Genomic DNA, 22,835 nt, shown 5'->3' with positions numbered 1-22,835 from the left:
TCTTGAGTTATCATCCGGAAACGCATTCTTGAGTTATCATCCGGAAACTATTTTACTGTTACAAGTCACTGTGACCTTGACCTTTGACCTAATAACCAGAAAATCAATAGGGTTCATTTGCCAGTCATGATCAATGTACCTATGAAGTTTCATAATCCTAGGCGTAAGCATTCTTGAGTTATCATCTGGAAACCATTTTACTGTTTCAAGTCACTGTGACCTTGACCTTTGACCTAGTGACCTGACAATCAATAGGGGTCATCTGCCAGTTATGATCAATGTTGCTATGAAGTTTCATAAACCTAGGCGTAAGCATTCTTGAGTTATAATCCGGAAACGCATTCTTGAGTTATCATCCAGGAACCATTTTACGGTTTCGAGTCACTGTGACCTTGACCTTTGACCTAGTACACAGAAAATCAATAGGGGTCATCTGCTAGTCATGATTAATGTACCTATGAAGTTTCATCATCCTAGGCCTAAGCATTCTTGAGTTATCATCCGGAAACCATTTTACTATTTCGAGTCACTGTGACCTTGACCTTTGATCTAGTGACCTTAAAATCAATAGGGGTCATCTGCCAGTCATTATCAATGTGCCTATGAAGTTTCATGATCCTAGGCGTAAGCATTCTTGAGTTATCATCTGGAAACCATTTTACTGTTTCCAGTCACTGTGACCTTGACCTTTGACCTGGTGACCTGACAATCAATAGGGGTCATCTGCCAGTCATGATCAATGTTCCTATGAAGTTTCATGAACCTAGGCGTTAGCATTCTTGAGTTATCATCCGGAAACGCATTCTTGAGTTATCATCCGGAAACTATTTTACTGTTTCGAGTCACTGTGACCTTGACCTTTGACCTAATAACCAGAAAATCAATAGGGTTCATTTGCCAGTCATGATCAATGTACCTATGAAGTTTCATGATCCTAGGCCTAAGCGTTATTGAGTTATCATCTGGAAACCATCTGGTGGAAGGACCGACCGACATGTGCAAAACAATATACCCCCTCTTCTTGAAAGGGGGGCATAAAAATTTATATATTGGCGTTTTCAACTGCTGAGTTGATGAGGATGATTAAAAGGTTGACTTGAAAACTTTTGATCATTATTTAAGACCGACTGTCTCCTCAGGTGTATACAAATTACATAATTATTATCTTGTACATGAAAAACACAATATTGTTTTGCTCCGTCTTTGAGACTGGTGCTTTATTTAATGTTTGTGAATATGGCGCTTTCCATTACATGAAGGCTGTTGCTTGCATTCTGGTATGTAGAGGGGAAGCCATCTTATATCTTGCATACAATTTCTGTCAGTACAAAACTTAATAATTGACCACAACTCAATATAACCTGTCAATGTCATATTTTCACTTTGCATATAATGACATGTGTTTTATTCTGGATTACGTTTTGGGCGTTGACACAAACTTAACAGTAGGAAACAAAAGTTATTTTCTAATTTTATAACAAAATTAGGCATTTATATGAGTAACCTTACCAATATTCAAAATAAACGTTTATAGCAAATTGCCAACTCCAATAACTGATTTTTACAGAAATGAAATTTATAATGTAAAAATATATAACATATCTGTTCGAAGCATTGAAAATGCAAAATTATGATCAAAGTCCCCAAATTTTTGTGAAGACTCGCCTATGTCTTGAAATCAATTGCCTATGTCTTGAAATCAATTCAATATTTTAAAGGTGCCTTTTCACAGATTTTGGCATGTTTTGAAGTTTGTCATTAAATGCTTTATATTGATAAATGTAAACATTACATCTTAAAAGCTCCAGTAAAAAATCAAGCATAAAATTAAAAAAAGGAAAAAAAGTAGCCCGCAGCAGGGCTCAAACCAGTGACCCCCCCGAATCCTGGAGTAAAAACCAATTAGACCTCTCGGCCATCCTGCCAATTATATATGGGCGACGTATTTTATACTTCATATACGCAATCTTCGTAGTTGCACAAAATTTAATGACAACAACAGAACTCTACAAATTATTCAATAGTTTCGCGTTGCAACGCTTTGCGATTTTCATATTTTTAAATCGTCAAAAGATGCATATAATGGCTATATTAGACCATGGTAAATGTTCAGCATTACTGTTTCCTCACAAATATTATAACTTAAACGCAAATTTGCGAATCTGAAACAACTTTTTTCGGCGTTAGCTGTATACGCCAGCTTTTCACCTTACCTGACCTTTGTAACTGTCCAATAAAATTCAAATAAAATTTCCCGCGGCTAGTTCAGAATGAATACACTTCAGTTATCCCATAGGCTGATATGAGCATACCATCAGAACATTGGAAACATGTCCGCGTCTTTGTAACACTTTTTTACTGCGTGTTCAGCATGAAACAATTTTATCTCTAATGAAAAGGCTTTATAGATAGAACAATTTTACACTCAATCTCGACATCAATGCAGTTTGTGCGTCCACCTTTTATTTTCAGAGGCAACAGCGTTTTTACTTAAAGGCTATGTTCTCATTTTAGTACTGACTTTCATATTCCTATCAACATGTTAACATGTAAAAGTATAAAAAGCAGTGGAAGCGTGGCCTCACTTTAATGCATTGCATTTCAACCAGCGAGTTTTCAGGGTTTATTTACAGGTCATCGCTGCGTCCGAAGACGCTTATGTGCTGACCTGAGTTCGTGGCCAGTTTGTTATATAATATAGACCCTATCCGTGAACTAGGTGAACTGAGATTTTCTTTAGACCACAAAAGATGTTAAATGAAGATATTCAGCGATATAATTATGGTATGTCAATAATAGATTCTTTATGTGTTTTCAACAATACCATGATAAATATTATTTTTAATTAATTTAACAAGAATTATTCCACCATATTGCCTAATGTATTAAGCATGAGCGCAATGATTCTCGATACTGTTAATAATCGAATCAAAAAGCAATGCCCGACAAACCACTGAAACAGGTTTGTTCGAAGAACGCACGCATAAATATTTAAAATATGTACGGATACTTCACGTGTGGCCGGATGACTCATATGTTTAAATTTCACTTCCATTCTTCATTTGGTTTTCTGTTTTGTATCTATAGGTTTATGACCAGCAATATGTAATTATGTAAAATAAGCCGCGAAAACTCCGCGTAACATCCCGTATTGCGTGTGATCCAGCTAAGAACTGCACAGAAAAAGACATTCGCTATCCTTGGTCTCATTTTTTGAACTCTTTAACTTTCACAAACTCAAACCACAATCAACGCCGTATATCTTTTTTAAAGATATTTCTTGTTCAATTTTGTCAATTTACCAAAACGGGAAAAGATCCCTTTAATGCTAGAAAAAATGTCAACATTTTATCATGATCTGCTCAAGATTATGTTAAAAGATCAAAGTTAAAGCAGGACTCAGCAAATTGCTCTAAATCTCTGAATTCTAATAAGAAGCAATGTCATCAAAACCTGCTTTTGTTACTGGTCAAAGAAAATGGAGACAAGTTGGTTAAGATTAGATAATAGAATCAGCAGCTAACCTCTTTTTGACAACGAAAACATTTTAACAAACTTTCATGTTCTGAGAAAGGTTCATAAGGATAAGTCAATATTATATGCCTCACAAGTGCTTACACTTAGTGTTGAAATGTCTGATAAACATATATTCATATTGAAACTAATATTATTTGTAATCATCACACAAATTTAACAGTTGGAAAACCTTTTACACCAGAAATGTAAAAATAAACCACTTACTTTCACGTTCTACTTCAATTGTTCTCCAGAATATTCAACCAACTTCGTTTTACAAAGTTTACAAACATTATTTGTTCAACTGATGTTTATCATAGTTCGTTTACATTAGAAAGTCTTGAACAGTTATATTAACCATGTTCAATACAGAAGAAATTTGAGTATTAATTTATCCATTAATTACAGCACAACAACCAAAAGTTGAATGCAAGTTTACACTTTGTGGAACAAAGAAGTCTTCTAAAAAAAAATCAATGAATACCATGACCACTGATTCTGTTATGCTGTCGCGATTAATTCAATATGGCTTTTTGTACAGATTGTACCCTTATTTGGAGCAAGGACGTTAATGTTGTATTAGTTATCACTCTGGAACAAAGCCTTTCAAATTGCAGTCTTTCCCCGCACAATAGCCAGGCAGGCACACTGCACGTGGCTCCCGAGGAAAGCATGACAAGAAATGAAGTATGGTAACTAGGGTAACTTGAGGTTTAGGGGCTTAATGTGGCATTAGGAACACATCGCTTGATAATGAAATTGTTAATGTGTCCAATGAAGATTATTAGTTGGAAACAGCCTGCCCATTATAAGAGTCGTGTTTTGGGAAAACTGGAAGTAATGCATGTGCGTAAAGTGTTGTCCCAGATAAGCCTGTGCAGTCTACACAGGCTAATCAGGGACGACACTTTCCACTTTAATGGTATTTTTAGTTTCAAGAAGTCCCTCCTTACCGAAAATCAAGTTTAGGCGGAAAGTGTCGTCCCTGATGAGCCTCACCCCTGTGCGTTTGCACAGGCAAATCTGGGACGACACTTTATGCATATGCATTATGCCCAGTTTTCTCAGAACACGTCTCATAATGTAAGAGGTTATATGAGCCTTATGTTTTGAGACAGCAGGGCTTAATGCATGTGCCTAGCTAAAGTGTCACAGCAGATAAGCCCATGCAATGCTAGGATACACTTCATTTGAACAAAAACTACGATAAAAGTGCAAAGTGTCGTCCCTGATTAGTCTGTGTGGACAGCACAGCCTTTTATGTGAAAATACATTACGCACATGCATTAAATCCTGTTTTCCCATAGCAAAACTCATATGTATAATTGTTTATAACAGACAGAAGAGATCTGATGAGCTATGATGTTTGTCTAGCACATACAAATACATAACTCTGGCTATTTAATGGTGTTAAGTATTATAAGAGTGAAAAATCAACAATAAGGGAAAAACAAAAGCCTACCGTTGAATCTTGTAAAGTATTGCTTGCTCATTTTTAGCACATTTTTTATTCCTTCAACTCTTTAAAAATATGTGGCACTTCTTGAAAACCATGGCATAACATTCATACAAATTTTAATAGTGAAGTAGACGTCTTCACTTGTTGATGTGATCCTTATCAATTTAAGCTTAAAATTGTATTAATCCAGTTCCATCAACTCTAGAATATGTAAGCTATTTATTCAAAAGGTCAGTCTCACAATTATGTTATACAATCATTTTTTGCTGACTATAAATGAATATTTTAACAGCTTAATTATTTTTGTGAAAACAAAGGACAGACAAAGGTTTGTTCTTGACATTTTAATCACCTTTTGCTCATAAAAATTAAATGATTGTAAATTGACAGGCATTGAAAGTCCAGCAGGTCTTCTGACTTGACACTAAACCGTTCTTTTATCGCTGTTCCATTTCATTCACGCAAACATAACAATGAAAACTAATCACCTGTAGTGTTATTTAACAGAAATAAAGCATAATACTTTTAAAGGTACACCCTTCGACATAGATGAGTTAACAATTATCTGAATTATCTGGTAATCATGAACAAAGTATTTTTTACCAGGTAGGTAAATTTCAAATCAAGACCACTGGATATAAACAACTTCCTGAGAATGATGGCTGTTTATGTAAATGCTATTGAACTCATTTTGTATTAATGTTAACAAATTAATGCAACATTATTGAATTTATTTATTATAAATAAAGTGAAGTTCTTTAGAACTGAAAGCTAATGAACCAAATGTTCATACCAAGGTTGTAAAGAAAATGAACTACACTGCAGTCAATGAACATTTTAGATTCTGAACAACACATTCATGAGCAAGTCATGGATTGGAGCAAGATGATGTATTTTTATTTTATAGTTTGTGAACTGTTCATGAACAAATTTTAGACTTCATAAACCTTTTGTATGCCGTGTTTTTTTTTCCTTCTTTAACTAGTACCGGGGAACGGTACCTTTCCCAAAGCCTGCCGGAGGCTTCCCAATTTTAGCACCTGACCTTTCCCAATCTCCATATCTACCGTTCCCAACGATCCTAGGTGCCGTTCCCAATCGCCAGTGCCTTTTATTTTCGCTGGAAATATCTTTTGAAATCGTCGAGCCTTTCATTTTTGGTCCTTTATTTTTTGCTGGAAATTGTCGCGTAGAAAGTAAACACAACTTTTTTAAGGGGCGCAACTCTAACCGTTGTGTAAAATGTGACTGGTTTACATAATCGTGACGAGTGATCGATTTTTCCCGTGGAAGAATTCCATCGTAAAGACCAGTCTTCCTTACATAAATAAACTTTCTCAACACTAGTTTTTATCATCAACTTCATCAAAACAAATCTTAATTTGACATCATCATGAGTCATAACGCAAATACTACCGGAAACGATTAAAGAAAGAAGACAAATCGTTAATTGATATCACTGAAAATGTTCACACAAAAAATGACTGTTTAGGGCTTGTGAGACTTTTAAGGGCTTAAACAAAATTATTCATATTATTTTATATGCAACCTCAGTGATTATGCTAGAAGATTTTTTTCCATTGACAGGCACAATCATAATGAAGTGGCAATAACACAATTTTCACATGACATGATATGATTGTCAAAATATCATCACTAGTAGTTTTTCTGTTAAAACTTAGAGCTTAAAATGCTTTGTGATGCAGAATATAGTCCCAAATGATAGATAAGATGCATTTTAAAGATTCCAAATTCATCAATTTTGCGACTTGAATTTTTCCCAATTTATTGATTTCGCGACTCGTTTTTTCCCAATTTGAAGATTTCACAACGCGAGAAATTCCCAATTGTTGGGGTACAGGTACCTTTCCCAATGGGGGAAAAAAACGCTGGTATGGAATTTATGAAGGGTTCATTCAATCCCTAAATGATGTCATAAACTGTTCATGAGCACATTAATTATTTTTTGCAGGGGAAGTAAGAGGTTAAATGTTTTATTTGAATAACATAGCAGTTTAAACAAATATCAAATGTCAAATGCAACGTAAAGATTAGAAATGGCGCGGCAGAGGCCGACGCGTATCCCCACGCCGAATGTTTGACCTAGGTGTGCCCCAGGGTTGGTAATGGGGCCATGCATAGCTGAGATTGACCATATTGTCATAAGAGAAGTTCAGTATCAATTTGAAGTGAATCGGTGTAGAAAAGAAGAAATTATAGTAAAAGGCAATTTTGGGCGGGTGTGGTCTATGTGGGCGGGGCCCCAGGGTTGGTAATGGGGCCATGCATAGTTGAGATTGACCGTATTGTCATAAGAGAGGTTCAGTATCAATTTGAAGTGAATCGGTGTAGAAATGAAGAAATAATAGTAAAAGGCAATTTTGGGTGGGTATGGTCTATGTGGGCGGGGCGCCCCAGGGTTGGTAATGGGGCCATGCATAGTTGAGATTGACTGTATTGTCATAAGAGAAGTTCAATATCAATTTGAAGTGAATCGGTGTAGAAATGAAGAAATTATAGTAAAGGCAATTTTGGGTGGGTGTGGTCTATGTGGGCGGGGCCCCAGGGTTGGTTATGGGGCCATGCATAGTTGAGATTGACCCTAATGTCATAAGAGAAGTTCAGTATCAATTTGAAGTAAATCCCTGTAGAAATGAAAAAATTATAGTAAATGGAATTTTTTGGTGGGTGTGGCCTATGTGAGCGGGCGCCCCAGGGTTGGGATTGGGGCCATGCATAGTTGAGATTGACCCTAATGTCATAACAAAAGTTCAGTATCAATTTGAAGTGAATCCGTGTAGAAATGAAAAAATTATAGTAAATGGAAATTTTTGGTGGGTGTGGCCTATGTGGGCGGGGCGCCCCAGGGTTGGGAATGGGGCCATGCATGGTTGAGATTGACCGTATTGTCATAAGAGAGGTCCAGTATCAATTTGAAGTGAATCGGTGTAGAAATAAAGAAGTAAATGTAAAATAACCTAAAAAAATGAGTGATAATTTCTGACGCGGCCCCACCCCAACCGCTATAACTTTTGACCCAGGGGTCAGATCAAAATTCCAAATAGTGCAGGGTCGCACATATGCTCATAGCTACCATGTGTGTAAGTTTCAAGGTTCTAGTGCTTTTAGTGTAGGAGGAGATAGTGGCCAGGACGGACGGACAGACAGACGGACGGACGGACGGACGGACGGCGGAGATAACCACAATATCCCCACCTTTTTTTTCAAAAAGCGTGGGGATAATAAAATGGGCCATGCTCTGTGAAAAAAGGGATTGGTGCATGTCTGTAAAGTGTCATCCCAGATTAGCCTGTGCAGTCAGCACAGGCTAATCAGGGACGACACTTTCCGCTTTAATGATATTTTTTGTTTCAAGAAATTCTCTTCTTAGCAAACATCAAGTTTAGGCGGAAATTAACGTCCCTGTTTAGCCTGTGCGGTCATGCACATGATAATCTGGAGGACACATTACATACATGTGTACATGCATTAAACCACTTTTTCACAGAGCACAGCCGGTATGTAAAACATTCCATTTGAAATTCTACTGTCTCAAGAGAGATTTGGGCAGTCTGGTGAGACTGCAGACAATACTCACCACATACAATTGTCATTGATGATAGTGAAAACAAAATTGTATAATTATTTTGAAGCATAATGCCCCTTTAAATGGGAGCAACAAAGTGAAGCTCAAATGAATGAAAGTTCAAACCCAAAGTATCAGATCACACACAGGGGGCGTATCATGTTCATAAACAGAAAGTAATATGATCCTATAGACCAATTCACGCGTGACGTCACGCGCACCTGCGTATCTTTATCCGTGCTACTCTGGTAGGCAAAAGAAAGACACGATCAAAGGGGAGATATCGAGCACGATATTTATTGTCACGCTCTACATCTATATTAAATACATTATTTAATATATTTTGACATGTATACGATCATTTTTAGATTTTAGATTTAAACATCCCAAAAGTTGTTGTACTGTACTCAAACAAATAAGAATAAAAACAAACAATAAATAGATCGATTCCATGCACACAGCATATATTAACCTACCACTATGATAATCCATAATCCATCTGTTATTAAGTATGTACAATTGCTGCAACTAAAGAACAGGGTCTGAACTAATAAAAATATGTTTATGTGTTAAGGAATCTTTGAGTATCAGATCAAATTTGTTAAATCGTATAACGTAATTTACCCATTGTTCATCTTATGTACCCCAATATACATTTGATTTATTCATACTCGTGTTTGTTGAAATATGTTTTCTGGCGCGTATCAATATCAACCACATGACTGTGATGTTGACGAGGTACATTGTGCAAGTCAACTAAAAAAGTCTTCCAAAACATTGAACTAAATTTTACAATTATATCATTCTGTAATCTGACTATAGCTGATTACATCAATGCACACATTATAAACTCGGTAGTATTATTGGCAAAATATTTTATTTTTAAATGCAAACAGGCAAACCGGAAAAAAACAACACCATAAATAGATTTTCTTGTGTCCTTTAAATAATATAATTTAACAAAAAGAATTAATCGCGACTTTACAAAATAAATTACATAATTTTATATTGTATATTCGTTGTGCGCTTTTTGTGCTCAATGGGTACACCTACCCTAAAAAAAAAGTAAATATACTTTGTGACATAGTTTCACCTACCTTAAAGCAACATATATGTTTTTTATTGTTATATACAAAATATATTATGTTGACGATGGGAGTAAAAAGGAAATTACTAAAAAAAGTATTGTCTGTCTGTCTAGGAAAACTAACACTTTGACACATTAAATTAATTTAATTTAATTGGTTTGATTTGATTGTTTGCATCAATCTTAAAATCGTGTTAGCCTTTGTATTCCGGTGTTTAATTGCCCCCTTTGTTCGGCACAAGCCGATTATCTCGTTTTGATCAGATATTGTCCCTACTTAACTAACAGCAAAGTGTCATAAACTACAGCAGGGACCTATACAAACAATAGGTCCCTGACCACAGGTGGTATATGAAAGTCTGGTCATTAAACACAATTGATGATACCACCATGTCTTCTCTTTCTAGTAGTATTGAGCAGTTATTTGGGGTTGAGTAATATACCGCCAAAGTTCAACTGTTCAATTAGATATGCTACATATCGTAAAAAAATAATAAAATAATTTGTCCAGTATATATTAACAGAAAATGTACGCTTTGAAGATACTAGCCTGTTTGCCGGTAATTTATAACAAAACGTATTTAATAAATGGTAAATGTACATATAATCATTAAACGTATTTAGCGGGTACCGGTTAATGAAAACTACGTCATTCCGTTTGAAGATTGAATGTTACGGCCATGCACAAACGAAATCATGAAAACAAGAAATTACGTATGACTACCGGGGTAAATAATATTTACGAAAAATAAAAAACAATGTAGATATATATTATAACATGTGAGATATTTGTCACTCATATACACTTGTAAAGGAATTTCAATATACATGAATTCACAGGTTAATTTGCATCATGTGAAGTTGTGTTTTTCAGTTGTATGTTTCGATTCATCTATAGTGTTATTCACCTTAAAAACAAATCATCCAATTTAAAAGAAAATGATCATAACATTTAAATACTGTCATGCACTTCGCTTTTAATAGGGCTTTGTTGTACCGGTATGTCAGATTTTAATGCACCCCTTTTCTTTCACTCATTTTTTTTTACCACACTTTCATACTCATACAATTGATAATTATAATTATATAATGGGATGCTTTATTATTTTTTGTAATTTTTGAAGTCCTTCTGCAAGAAATACAACGGCTAATGCATAGCTTTGTTTTGTGAAATTGTCGGTGTTTAGTCTTCAGACCACCTTTACCTTGATGCTAATGACTAACGAGTATATATTTTTTTATAGATAAGAATACATGTATTAATTAAACAATATTGACATTAAAAATGCAATATCTTTAATAGTATTTAGGTGTTATGGTGTTGTTGTTAATGTTTTCGATATATTGACTAAACACGTGCCGTTATTTATATGACATAGTGTTTATCGTAACTGTACCCAGTGCTTTTGCCTACCAGCGCAGCGCGCATGCGCGAAAATTCGGAATCAAAACAATAACAATGAATTGGTCTATTTGAGTAGATAAAAAATGCAAGGTATGTAAAATTATAACAAGACAGAGAACTTAAGTCGGTCAATTATTGTTGTTATGGTACATTACCATGTATTATGCCCAAGTACCCCAGATAAGCTGCATATCTGCGTATTTCACCGAATTAAAATGTTTAAAAACCCAAACAAATTCATTAATATGCGTATTGAAAATGCAAACAACTTGACTTTTACGCACATTATTTAAATTTGATGTGTACGATACATTAGCCTCAATTGAAAATGCTTGGCTAAATTTAAGTATTTTCTCTTTTGAATAATTATTGTACCGCAGCCAGCGATTATTTTGCCCAATTGGGAAAAGTACCTTCCATTGGGATTTTATTTTACAGCAATTGGGAAATGTAGGTTTTTCCTAATTGGGAATGCGCCATTTTTCCGGTACTTTATAAAGAAGGAAAAAATCGCTAGTTGCGACATTTTTATTTATTGAAAAGTTAGCAAGCGCCTGGATTACGGAGTAGGAAAACAGTGATTCAAGTTATTTAAAAGCTATGCAGACTACATTTCATAGCAAATAAAGTCTGACCAAAATATTTATGAGGCACATGTATTTGTAAAACCTCTGTACTATCAATTTCTATCAGGATGCGTATGGTGTTAGAGAAATGTCCATGTCAATGTATGTGTACAGATTGAAACACATTAAGTCATATTACTGTGACAGTCAGTCACAAATTCTCTAAAAAAATGTTTGTGTGTTTTTTAACCATTCTTGTTTAAACTTATATAAAAAAAGAATACAGAATATGAACATTTCAAACCAATCAAGATCCAGGCTCTTGGATAATTAGCATAAATTTTCATTTGCCATAACTTTTCAGCTACTGTTAAAGTTACCAAAAATTACCGCACAATAATGTTATATGGATGCTGAATTGAAGGAAAACCTACCAATTTGTAAAACTTCATCTGCAGTCCTTAAGAAACAAGTTCTATCCGTCAATGGCTTCAAACACAGCGGAAAACTCATTCAGAGTGACCAAACCCTAATAACATCCTAAATAAGATTTAGTAGCATTCTAGAGACAAAATAATTGGGTTCAGTAATTTAGACCATGAAGCCCAGAATGCGTTGGTGCATTCCCGTGCACTGCACGTGCATGGTATCCTGGCAACCATGGAAATAAATTAACCTCAGTGTTAATTATGCATTCCAAACACTTCCTGGATAGCTGCGAACATCTTAAGCCCTATGTGATAATGGCATTTTTTTCCCAATAAGAACATGCTCATGACATAGATTAAGTGATAAAGTGATTATCACACCAACTAAATGACTTTGGTGGCTCTGCATGGCATAGATGACAGAAGAAACTATTTCTGTCTTTAGGCTTTTTAACCCATCACAAATTAGGTACATATTTTGACGTATTTGTAGTCCCCTAGAAAGTTACATTAAATTAAAGACCTTTCTTGCTGGGTTCAAGTTTTAAACGCCTCATTTCCAACCCTTAGATACTGATGAGCAGCAAACAGCATAAAACCTAAACAGACTGCGAGTTAATGCTGTTGCACATAGCCATTTTTACTTTGGGAAAGGGTTAATAAATAGCACAGTTTTGAGATCTAATTTCCTTCAGTTCTACATTTGCAAAAAAATCAACCAACATCAGTGATTTTTTTTTTTTTGCTCAAAATTTCCGCCAATTTTCGGCTGCTTCCCAATCGCAAAATTCCACGTTTTTTCCCCAAAATCTGACCAAAATTTCCCTTAAGAAGTCGCTTATGACTTAATTACGATTTCTTAACTCTAGATCTCAACTTTATTTTTTAAACATCCTACAAAATATATAACTTTAATTTAGTCCTTTTTGTCGATAAATAATTACTAAATTTGCCACTTTTATTGTTTAAAAAAAAATCCCAATTTAACCAGACTCCTTTTCCCAAAATGGTTGGAAAACCGTCTGAACATGCACTTAAAAACAATATTAATTCTGTTACTTATAATCATATTTATTATACTTAATTTTTCCCAATTTCATGGTTTATCGCGCGATTTTTCCCAATTTCACTGTTTATCGCGCTAATTTTCCCAATTCAAATGGCACAGGCTGTTACAAATAAAAGCAAAAAAAATCACTGAACATATTACCACACATTTTCAAAGATTGATTTCGATTTAGAAATTTGGAAATGACAGCAAATGACATTCACTGACGTTACACAAATGATACTAGTGCAATACATGAATTATGCCACCAGTACAATATGCGCAGCTTAAAGATTTCAAATCAGTGTTTTTTCTGGACACTTGTGAAATATGCCATTAAATTAAATCTATTGTAAACACCTAACCCCCAATTTATTTTTACAAATTTACAAGCATCTCAGAAATGACCCCTGGGATATTAGGTTACACAGAAATACACCTGTAATAAACATATTTTTTTTTTTTAATACAATTATAGGTTTTACCTGGTGAACCGCTGTTTGATTTGGTCGTCTCCACCGTATGATGCATGGGTCCATGGAAGTTATTTCCAAAGTCACTGTTATTCCGATTCACACATTTCATGCAATTGTTTTGCTGGTCTTTAAGATTCTTCACTCTGTCACCTTCCATTACCGAGCAATGAATGCTGGACTGTTTTAATTTCACCCCAGAATGCGTGTAGTTACCCATTGTCGGGAGAATTTCCTGCCATTTGAGACGATGAATGCTCTCTTCAAGAGTGGTGAGGCAGTCTCGTAAAGTGTCGCCAAGATCTTCGTCGGCAGACCTCATTTCACTTTTCCAATCCATAGTGAAAATGTACCCAAAATCTTCAGTTGGTACTTTCAATTCGCCCTTTTTTCCACTAGAGTTGCAGTACTGAACCCATAACTCTGCTGCCTTAGTAGAATCGTTTACTTTCACATAGAAATAGAAGTCCCCGCTTTTCAGTTTATCTCGGGAAATAGGGGACAGATGAAGTACCACATATGACTTACATACAACTGGCCACTTATCACATTTATCACATACAGTTGGGTTATCACAGCTCTCTGAAATAAATTCCTTTATATTGCCACAAATATGACACAAACTCCATGACATGTATGTTTCAGCATTTTTGCAACCTGCCTTATGATGTTGGATAGCACATTTTTCGTCAACCAGTTGGTTTCCTGGGTAACTGTTCTGAAGAATACGGCTTTGCTCTTTCTGAAAATTAAACAACGGATATTGGGTTTTCAGAGTAATCCAATTTATAATGCCCAAAAGCAAGATTCAAATATGTAGGTCGAGCTGCACTTTTCATTTCATTTTTGATGTGTCAATTTTCGAGTGTTGCAAGCTTGGATAATACCTTGTCAAACATGAACTTTTAAAAACAGACTGCTCCTAAATCCTAATATCCTAATACTTGAATTCTTTTAAGTGCTTTACAACCAAAAGAATTCTAAATATCTTCAGTAGTTGAACATTATATCAGGTTGTATCAACGTTAAAAGCAACTTGTACTATAAATACCTTAACATCTTAAATTGATTTTTAATCTTAAGAACATAATCAATCTCTTGAAATCAGATGGCACTCACATATTTTAGGATTTTACAATCTTCACTTTAAATGAATCAGGCATGTTCTTAATGACACAGGGATACAAGACCATGATCAACAGACCATAGGCTTTTGCTCATTCTGAAGCATGGTTATGAATTATAATAAAAGGTATGTTTTGTAAAACTGCATTACTGTATTTGTATTTCTGTTTTAGTACCCTTTTAAGAGGAACTATATGAGACACTTAATAAATATTGCAATATAAAATGTCTTTGAACAATTGTTATCCATTCTTTTTGTTGAACTACATATAACTAAACTGTTTCAACTATAATATATTTAATAAATAGTTTACAAGAGGGCCAAAGGTCCTAAGGTGCTCACCTGAGACCCCAAGCAACCCAACTGTTCTGAGCAAGTTTTAAGTGTTCACTAAGTTTTACTATAGACTTTTAAAAAATACTGCCCAAAAACAAAAGTGCCATACTTTTATATCAACCATTTTCATTTTAAAACTCAGCTCATATGTATACAATTTGTTAATGTTTTGAGAAAGTATCACAGTGACAGTTGGAAAAACTTGTCTTCCAGGTGTTCAAATGGATTTATTATTGCTGATAAGGAAAACTGTGTCACCTCATGGCAGCCATGTTTTTCAAATGATAAGAACCATAGGTAACATAAATGAGAAGTCGTATGAACAAATGTTCAAAGCAAGTTTCGTAGAGATTATGCATGCAAAGAAGACTTCTAGAGTGTTCATACACATTTTCTTTTATTATGTGGTTATCTCCGCCGTCTGTCTGTCTGTTCCTCCTGACCACTATCTCCTCCTACACGATAAGCACTAGAACCTTAAAACTAACACATATGGTAGCTATGAGCATATGTGCGACAGTGCACTACTCGGAATTTTGATCTGACCCCTGGGTCAAAAGTTAACAGGGCTTGGGGTGGTGCCCGGTCAGAGATTTTCACTCATTTTACTAACAACATGCGGAGTGGGATACGCGTCGGCCTCTGCCTCGCCATTTCTAGTTGACCATGTGACTTAATTATATCATAAGCCCCAGTTTTTGGATCCATCCAAGGTATCATAGGAACAATTGTTCTCATAACGTTTCATGAAGATACATGAGGCCTCTTAATTGTTCACATGCTTTTTATTTAATTTGAACATGACTCCAGGTAACCTAGTTTCAAACTTGACCATGATATCATTGATATAAAATGTTCTTACTTGAAATGTTCAAGTTTTAAGAAGATTGGGTGATAAATATGGCTTCTAAGGAGTTCACAAGCTTTTTCTTTAATTTTACCTCGTGACCAAGTTTTAGATCCTGTTGACCCAGTTCCAAACATCGCCAAGATATCATTAGAACCTTTTGACCAAGTTTCATAAAGATTGGGCAGTAAATGCAGACTATAGTGTTCACAAGCTTTTTTCTTGACTTTGGTGTATTTGCAATAAATGCAGCCTCTAGAGAGTTTGACAAACAAATATTGAAGATTGAAGATGCAAGACCCGAGACTAAAGAAGAACAATCGACAAAAGGCAATCGCAAAAGCTCACTATGAACCTGCATGTTTAGGTTAATTAACAAACTTGATAATTCAGTATTTCATCTTAGCAAGCTTCACAAGACCAACAAAAAATGCCTTTTTATAACCTTTGAATTAACCTTTCATTAAATGTCTTGTTGATTTTTTAATGCAATATAAACTCCATTACTGATTAAGCATACACATAAAATAATACGCTGCAATACATACCATAAAATTTCACGAACAATACAAAATCTGTTTGATATATTGAAAGGCACAGATATATACATTTTCCTTGGTAATTTCCTATTCCATAATATTTCAAATGTTCACTTTTCTAGCAAACATCTTAAACTTCATTCATAAAAATTTATCACAATATAAAATTGTGCATCTGAATTATTCCATTAAACAAAGCCATTAACAAACATCTATTTCCTCCACAACACAAAACAAATACCAATGTAAACTATTCTTATGCGATGTAAGACAGCCAACAATACAAAATGACTGCCTAAGGGCATGATGAATTTTATAAAGTTAGATTCATTAGGCCACCAGAATGAGTAACATAAGACAAACTTCACTCCTCCTGTTGTTTTTTACCGTGCTATTACTGTCAACTGTCATGTCTGTCAAAATGGAAATGTGGTTACCTCCCTTAGTTTTAAATTTGACTTTGGATGACTAAACAAAATAACAACTTTTCAGTGTCATCAATATATAATTATTTATTTATAAATATGACATAAAAAGACTTGTAGAAATGCCATTATAGCAAAGAACTGCATGCAATTTAAATTCTTTTATGTTCAATATTATGAAAATGCCATTCTTTACAACGTAAAAAATAATGTTAATATCAAACATAATCTATTTATTTTCAATTTGCTTTTTAGGAACAAATCAATACAACTGTATTTAAAAATACAACAGACATCAATTAATTTAAATAGACCGAGACCTGCAGAACCCTGGGGCTCAAACAGAACACTTCCAACACCATGACAGACAGCGGACAATAAAACAACTTAGTCAGCGTGGTTAATCATCATCAGGATGTTACTGTCTTACCACAACAACAAAACAGATGTATTTGATGAAACCAATTGATAATAAAATATGTTTCATTATTATTAATCACCATGTGCATAAAGTACACGCAAACAAACTAAAGACAATTAATAAATACATGTACAAAGGATAGACAACATACAAGTAACAGAGAAGATGTGGGAAAACTCAAGGCATCACTACCATTTATGCTCAATATACAACTTAAGGATATATAAACAACTTGGTATAGAATTTTTATGATCACCTTCACTGACTTTCCCATTTCTGCTAAGATAGGGCTCACTTAAGCGGGCAGGGTAGTTCCTGGCCAGACTGCGCAGATGTGCAGCCAGTTCTGGAGCTACTCTGTCCGCTACGCGAGACTGCGAAACTGTGTGTGAATTTATCCTGGACAGCGTAGCTCCTGATCAGAGTGCACAATTGTGCTTACAGGTCTGGATCTACGCTGGCCACACCTGGCTTAAGACCCATTTTCGCAGAACGCTGCTTATATCACCGTACAACACAAGTTAATTCACAGAGAGAGGGAGAGTCAGGTACAAGACAGAAGCTCAGGATGTCCTCAAGTTGAGTAATTGCATTCACAAGGAGACTTTCTTACACCATGTTTGACATTTATTGCCACTTTTACTACCACACCTGTCATCTATTGTACAACAGTTACATGAGCAAGTGTTTCTTAATATACAGTAGAAATCACTTTAAGGCATATGTTAATTACTAATATAACATTGATTTAATGCTCAAACAACCATTGGCAAAAAAATGAATATTAATATACAATTGCTGTCAAAATTTATAAATTATTTTTTACCCAATGTAGTTGTGACTCAGCAGAGCTTTTTCATATATGGACAGTGCTCTGTGAAAAAGGGATTTAATGAATGTGCCTAAAATGTTGTCCCAGATTAGCCTGTGCAGTCTGACACTTTCCGCTATTTTGACTGCACAGGCTAATCTGGGAAGACACTTTACGCACATACATTTAACCCACTTTTACCCAGCACGGCTCATATTCAAAGAGCAAAGAAATAACCTCTTCATGAGATTTTTAGTTGGTCGCTTAGCGACCAGCTAATGTCGTTGCTCAAAATTCAAGTCGGTTCGCCTTATCTACGGAGAGCCTACTAACGCCACACATGCCGTATCCGCGAGAGAAAGAGTTGTATAATTTATGCAACAGGTTTGAGTTCTCCAACTAGATTCATTCACAAATGCAAACATTATATGAATATCGTGTTAAATGTAATAGTTTCGAACGGAGCTTATATAGAAAAGAATCAATAAACAATGATTGTATTATACGTGTCGCGGAAGAGATTGTTTATGAATGATTAAAATAGTCCACTTTCTGCTGCGTCTTTGTTACGTAGTATTTTTGCTCAGCTCATTCATAAATCTGAGGCTATTAATAGATGCGGCTGTCAATAAACAAGGAAGAGTACAATTGCACGGCAATCTCCACGCAGAGTTGTCGTTCCTTGCTCTCACATACACCTCAATGACAAAGTACAGGTCATTCATAATCTTAGGCTATTAATAGATTCGGGAAAACAACACAAATAGTTATGCTGGTTTATATTCTCAATTTATAAAACGTTGAACATGAGTTCAACAATAACTTCAGCGATACGATAGACACCAACAAAAATGCTTCATAATCGTTAAAACTGAATATAACAAACAATTAATTAAAATAATAATACGAATGGTCTGTTTCGTAACCTCGTTCATGCTTCTACAGCGGGGATTTCTGGGAAAAGTTCTTTTGTTCTCAACAGATATCGGCGCTCTTTTGTATTTAAGGATGCTAGCAACGCATTAGTAGAAGGTTAGAAGAAGGTTAAGCTTGTTTATATTCACAGTTCTCAATTTATAAACCTTTGGACATGAGTTCACCAATTACTACAGGCATACTTTAGACAACCTCAAAAATGCTTTATAATCACTAAAACCGAAAACAACTAAATATAACAAGAAATATCTTTTTAAAATGTAGTCGGCATATATACAGACTTGAAAATAAAGTTTGCAATTTACTTTTCTAAATAAATAAATAACAAGAAAACAAAAGTTTAACTATTGTGTTGTTTTTTTTCACTTGTAAGTTGCATATTCAACGCATAAAATGTGTGTTAGCATTGTCAAAGCACACATTAGTGTAAGCAAATACCTATAGAATATAATGTAATCTATAGGTCTTTGGTGTAAGTAGATAAAAAATATACTACGGGAGTGCACATCATATGTGTCCTCACATGCCTTATTATGAGTATATTTCTTCACTATCAAAAAAAAATATGTTAATATTTGATTTAAACGCAGTTTTTCGACGCATTTATATCACACCTTCATAGCCGCGTCATTCGAAAATGGGTCTTATGTGTTTCGGCCAGCGTTTGTTAAACCCAACATGTGCATTTGCGCAGTCAGGTCAGAGGCGATGCTGTTCGCTATAAAATCACTCAATGTATTATGATACCATTATGTATCTCCTGACCAGACTGAGAGATGCGCAGGCTTAGTGGGCTATATATATATGATGGGCGCATATGGAATAAGACCCATTTTCTTTCGCATGACGAGGGTCATTAAAAATCTAATTGCAAATTGTAAATGGCACATTTTAGCACAATGCTTTTTGATACAAAATTGAATTCAAAATGGAAAACTTGTTAATAATGGCAGCCTATCCAGACGTTTAGGAACGATTTCCAGATGTGCTGACCAAGTACGGCAAACATTGTGGTTGGATAATTAAACGATTTCCTCTTATCGTGACAATACTATTTTGGTAATGATTGTTTTCTCATCTTGAAATCAAAACTGAAATTCAGCGAGATGTATTTTAACCCCTAATTGTAACTGGGCCACAATTTGTGTCGTTTGAACATGCAGGTAGTCTAGTCCGGAATTCCTTACACTGAACAGTGCTACATCCTTTGCACTGAGCACAGACACAGAGATGCAGCCAAAATTCAGAGGTTGTATCTCGAATCAGCCTATGAAATATTCGAAAATATTCATGCGTGTCTGTTGGCGTTATGTAAAAGTCAGTAATATGAAAAGCTGAGTAAAACAGCTACGCCAAAAAAGCGCATTAGTGCTCTATACCTATGTTTAGGTCAGAGTTGTTGACAACTGCTCGGGTAACAAGTAATGCATAAACAACAATGTACGGGTCAACAGGGCTGTTTTTATGACTACCTAATTCGTGAGTAAAAAGTATATCGCCGATTTATTTTTTATTTATTTTCATCAATTATCTTATTGTTTATTTTGAATTTGTATATGGTGTCAAAAATCAAAGGTTTTGTACAGGGAATTTTCATAATGAAATCAGTGTCCAAAAAATTTCTTATTCCAATAAAAATATTTGGTAGGTCATAAAATTTACCTACAAAATGATAAGAGGCAAGTTTTCATCTTTATTTTATTTCTTCATTTACATATACATACGTATACATACATATACATAATACAGCAAGTAGTCTGATGTACACACTTAATATCATAAATTAATGTTACAGTACAGGCACCGTGTACTTAAACAAAAACACCTGTCCGCGGTGTTCACTTTTCCCGATGGGTGACATTTCGCGGGGGCGGACACGCTACTGACCGCGGTGTTCGGCGAACACCCCAAATCGCCGCGATTGCACGCTATCGTTAACGGGAACACCCGTTATCACTGCAATGCTGCGCAGCCACCGTAAACACCTGTCTGCGAGAGTCATTCACGCGTTTTAAATGTAAATGTACAAAAGAAAATCATATCAGATATAATATGTATGTGCACATGTATGCGTACTTAAATTCGGACAGTACGTTAAGTCGGAAATGTAAATAAAGCGTTAAGATAATCAATACTATTGACTCTTATGGTGTTAATCAATGCAATTGCCCTTTTTAACAACAAATACTGAGTTTCAAAGAAATCAAGAAAGTATTAAATCATTTATTTACTTGTGTCCGACTTTAAGTACTGTCCAAATTTTCGTATTGCATCCGTATGTTACGACACTTGTGTGCAGTCGGTATACAATACAATAATTGTTTCAATAATGAAGGAACTGAAACAGCGTAATGGTAACGATACAGGGGGTTGTTTACATTATATTTTATTAAGAGAAAATGTCGATGCCAAGTAATTCACGAGATACCCCGGTACTTTAGTTGAAATTCACAACGAAACTTTTAATAGAAATTAAATGGTCTCAATGTTGTACCCGCTACGAAATTTTTATTTACAAATAAATACACCCACGCCAATTTTCGCGCGCTTTTTATCTGGACAAAGAAATTCATTTATTTCATGTAGAATTTGTAACCTAAAATAGCTGTACACGACGCGTGCAAACCGTGTCAGGTGATTTACGCATGTTGCAATACAACGGTCCTGATTGGGAGCTTATTTCATCATATCTTTAAATAGACCCATATGCCGAAATTCATTTGACACTTTCGAAAATTTCAAACATTTGTGTTTATGACTCTTATCGTCTTTATTACGCACCCATAATTTAGTTTTAAAAATATAAATCGGGCATATATGGGATTATCGAATAACAGTCATTCCTTTTATCCAATCATTAATTGGCAATGCAAACTAATTAGCAGGTTTAACCGCGTTCACATTCGGTTTCGTAACCATTTTGAAGAATCCGCTATTGTTTTGATTTCTTTAATGTTGGGCGTCCTTGGGTATTTAACGACATCAAAAACGTTGTCGCTATTACTCATTGTTGCGGTTAACAAAGAATTCCAAATTGCCAAATGACGTTGCATCATGTGCGCAAACTATCCAAGCAGCTCTCATTATATTATTAGCAGACGACAAATGTTGATTCTGATTGGATGATTAAAATACACTGCTACTGTTTACAATCGACATTACCACAAGTGACCGGTGACTGATTAGATAATTGATTGCACTTTGTTATCGGATTATAAGCAATACACAGTGTACAAACACATGGTCAGCGTGTTTATTCTACGTATGTCTGTCAATAAACTGGGCTACCACTCTTATAGATTTATAGTAGCCCGGCGAGCGTGAGCTGGAAAATTTCAGGAGCCCGATGGAAAATTTCCATAGCCCCCGGGCTCCGGGCAATGGATTTGTCGGACACTGATGAAATTATATTCTTAGTGAGATAGGTATGCGATATTCCAACAATATTCATTCAATATGATAGTGATTGCAAATTGTCTTTATATTCAGTTCTATTTATTCATCAGACTTTATATGCTTTCAGAACGTCCAAAAAGAGCCATGTTGTTGTTATTTTGTCTAAGTTATCTCTATGAAATAAATAGGATGACAAAAAGTGCACACAAAGCTCGCCCCGTGCGTTATGACACACTCTTGATAAATTTGAATGGCGTGTGTTCATTGCAAACTTGCGATTAATTTTGAAAAAAATGAATTGCGTCTAAAATTTTGCAATAGCGAACAACTTCAGTGCCTTCAGCGCTTTGATTAATGTATGGAATGTACAGTGTTCCATATAATTATACAACCATTAAGCTGATCTAATTTTCAAAACTGTATATTTCAA

The 22,835-nt window shown here is 35.1% G+C and overlaps 1 protein-coding gene across 8 annotated transcripts in view; it reads right to left on the bottom strand.

Annotated features, from left to right (window-relative positions):
- Nucleotides 1-22,835, bottom strand: part of LOC127845642 (pleckstrin homology domain-containing family G member 4B-like) — a 152,455-nt gene that overhangs the window by 78,976 nt on the left and 50,644 nt on the right. For all 8 annotated transcript variants that reach the window (XM_052376659.1, XM_052376658.1, XM_052376662.1 and 5 more), the window contains one exon: nt 13,581-14,310. In XM_052376659.1, the coding sequence (XP_052232619.1) occupies nt 13,581-14,310 (730 nt within the window). The remainder of the gene's footprint in view (nt 1-13,580; nt 14,311-22,835) is intronic.

Source organism: Dreissena polymorpha, chromosome 9 (assembly GCF_020536995.1).
Source record: "Dreissena polymorpha isolate Duluth1 chromosome 9, UMN_Dpol_1.0, whole genome shotgun sequence".
Taxonomy (NCBI): Eukaryota; Metazoa; Mollusca; class Bivalvia; order Myida; family Dreissenidae; genus Dreissena; species Dreissena polymorpha.
This window is presented reverse-complemented; position numbering and strand designations above follow the sequence as displayed.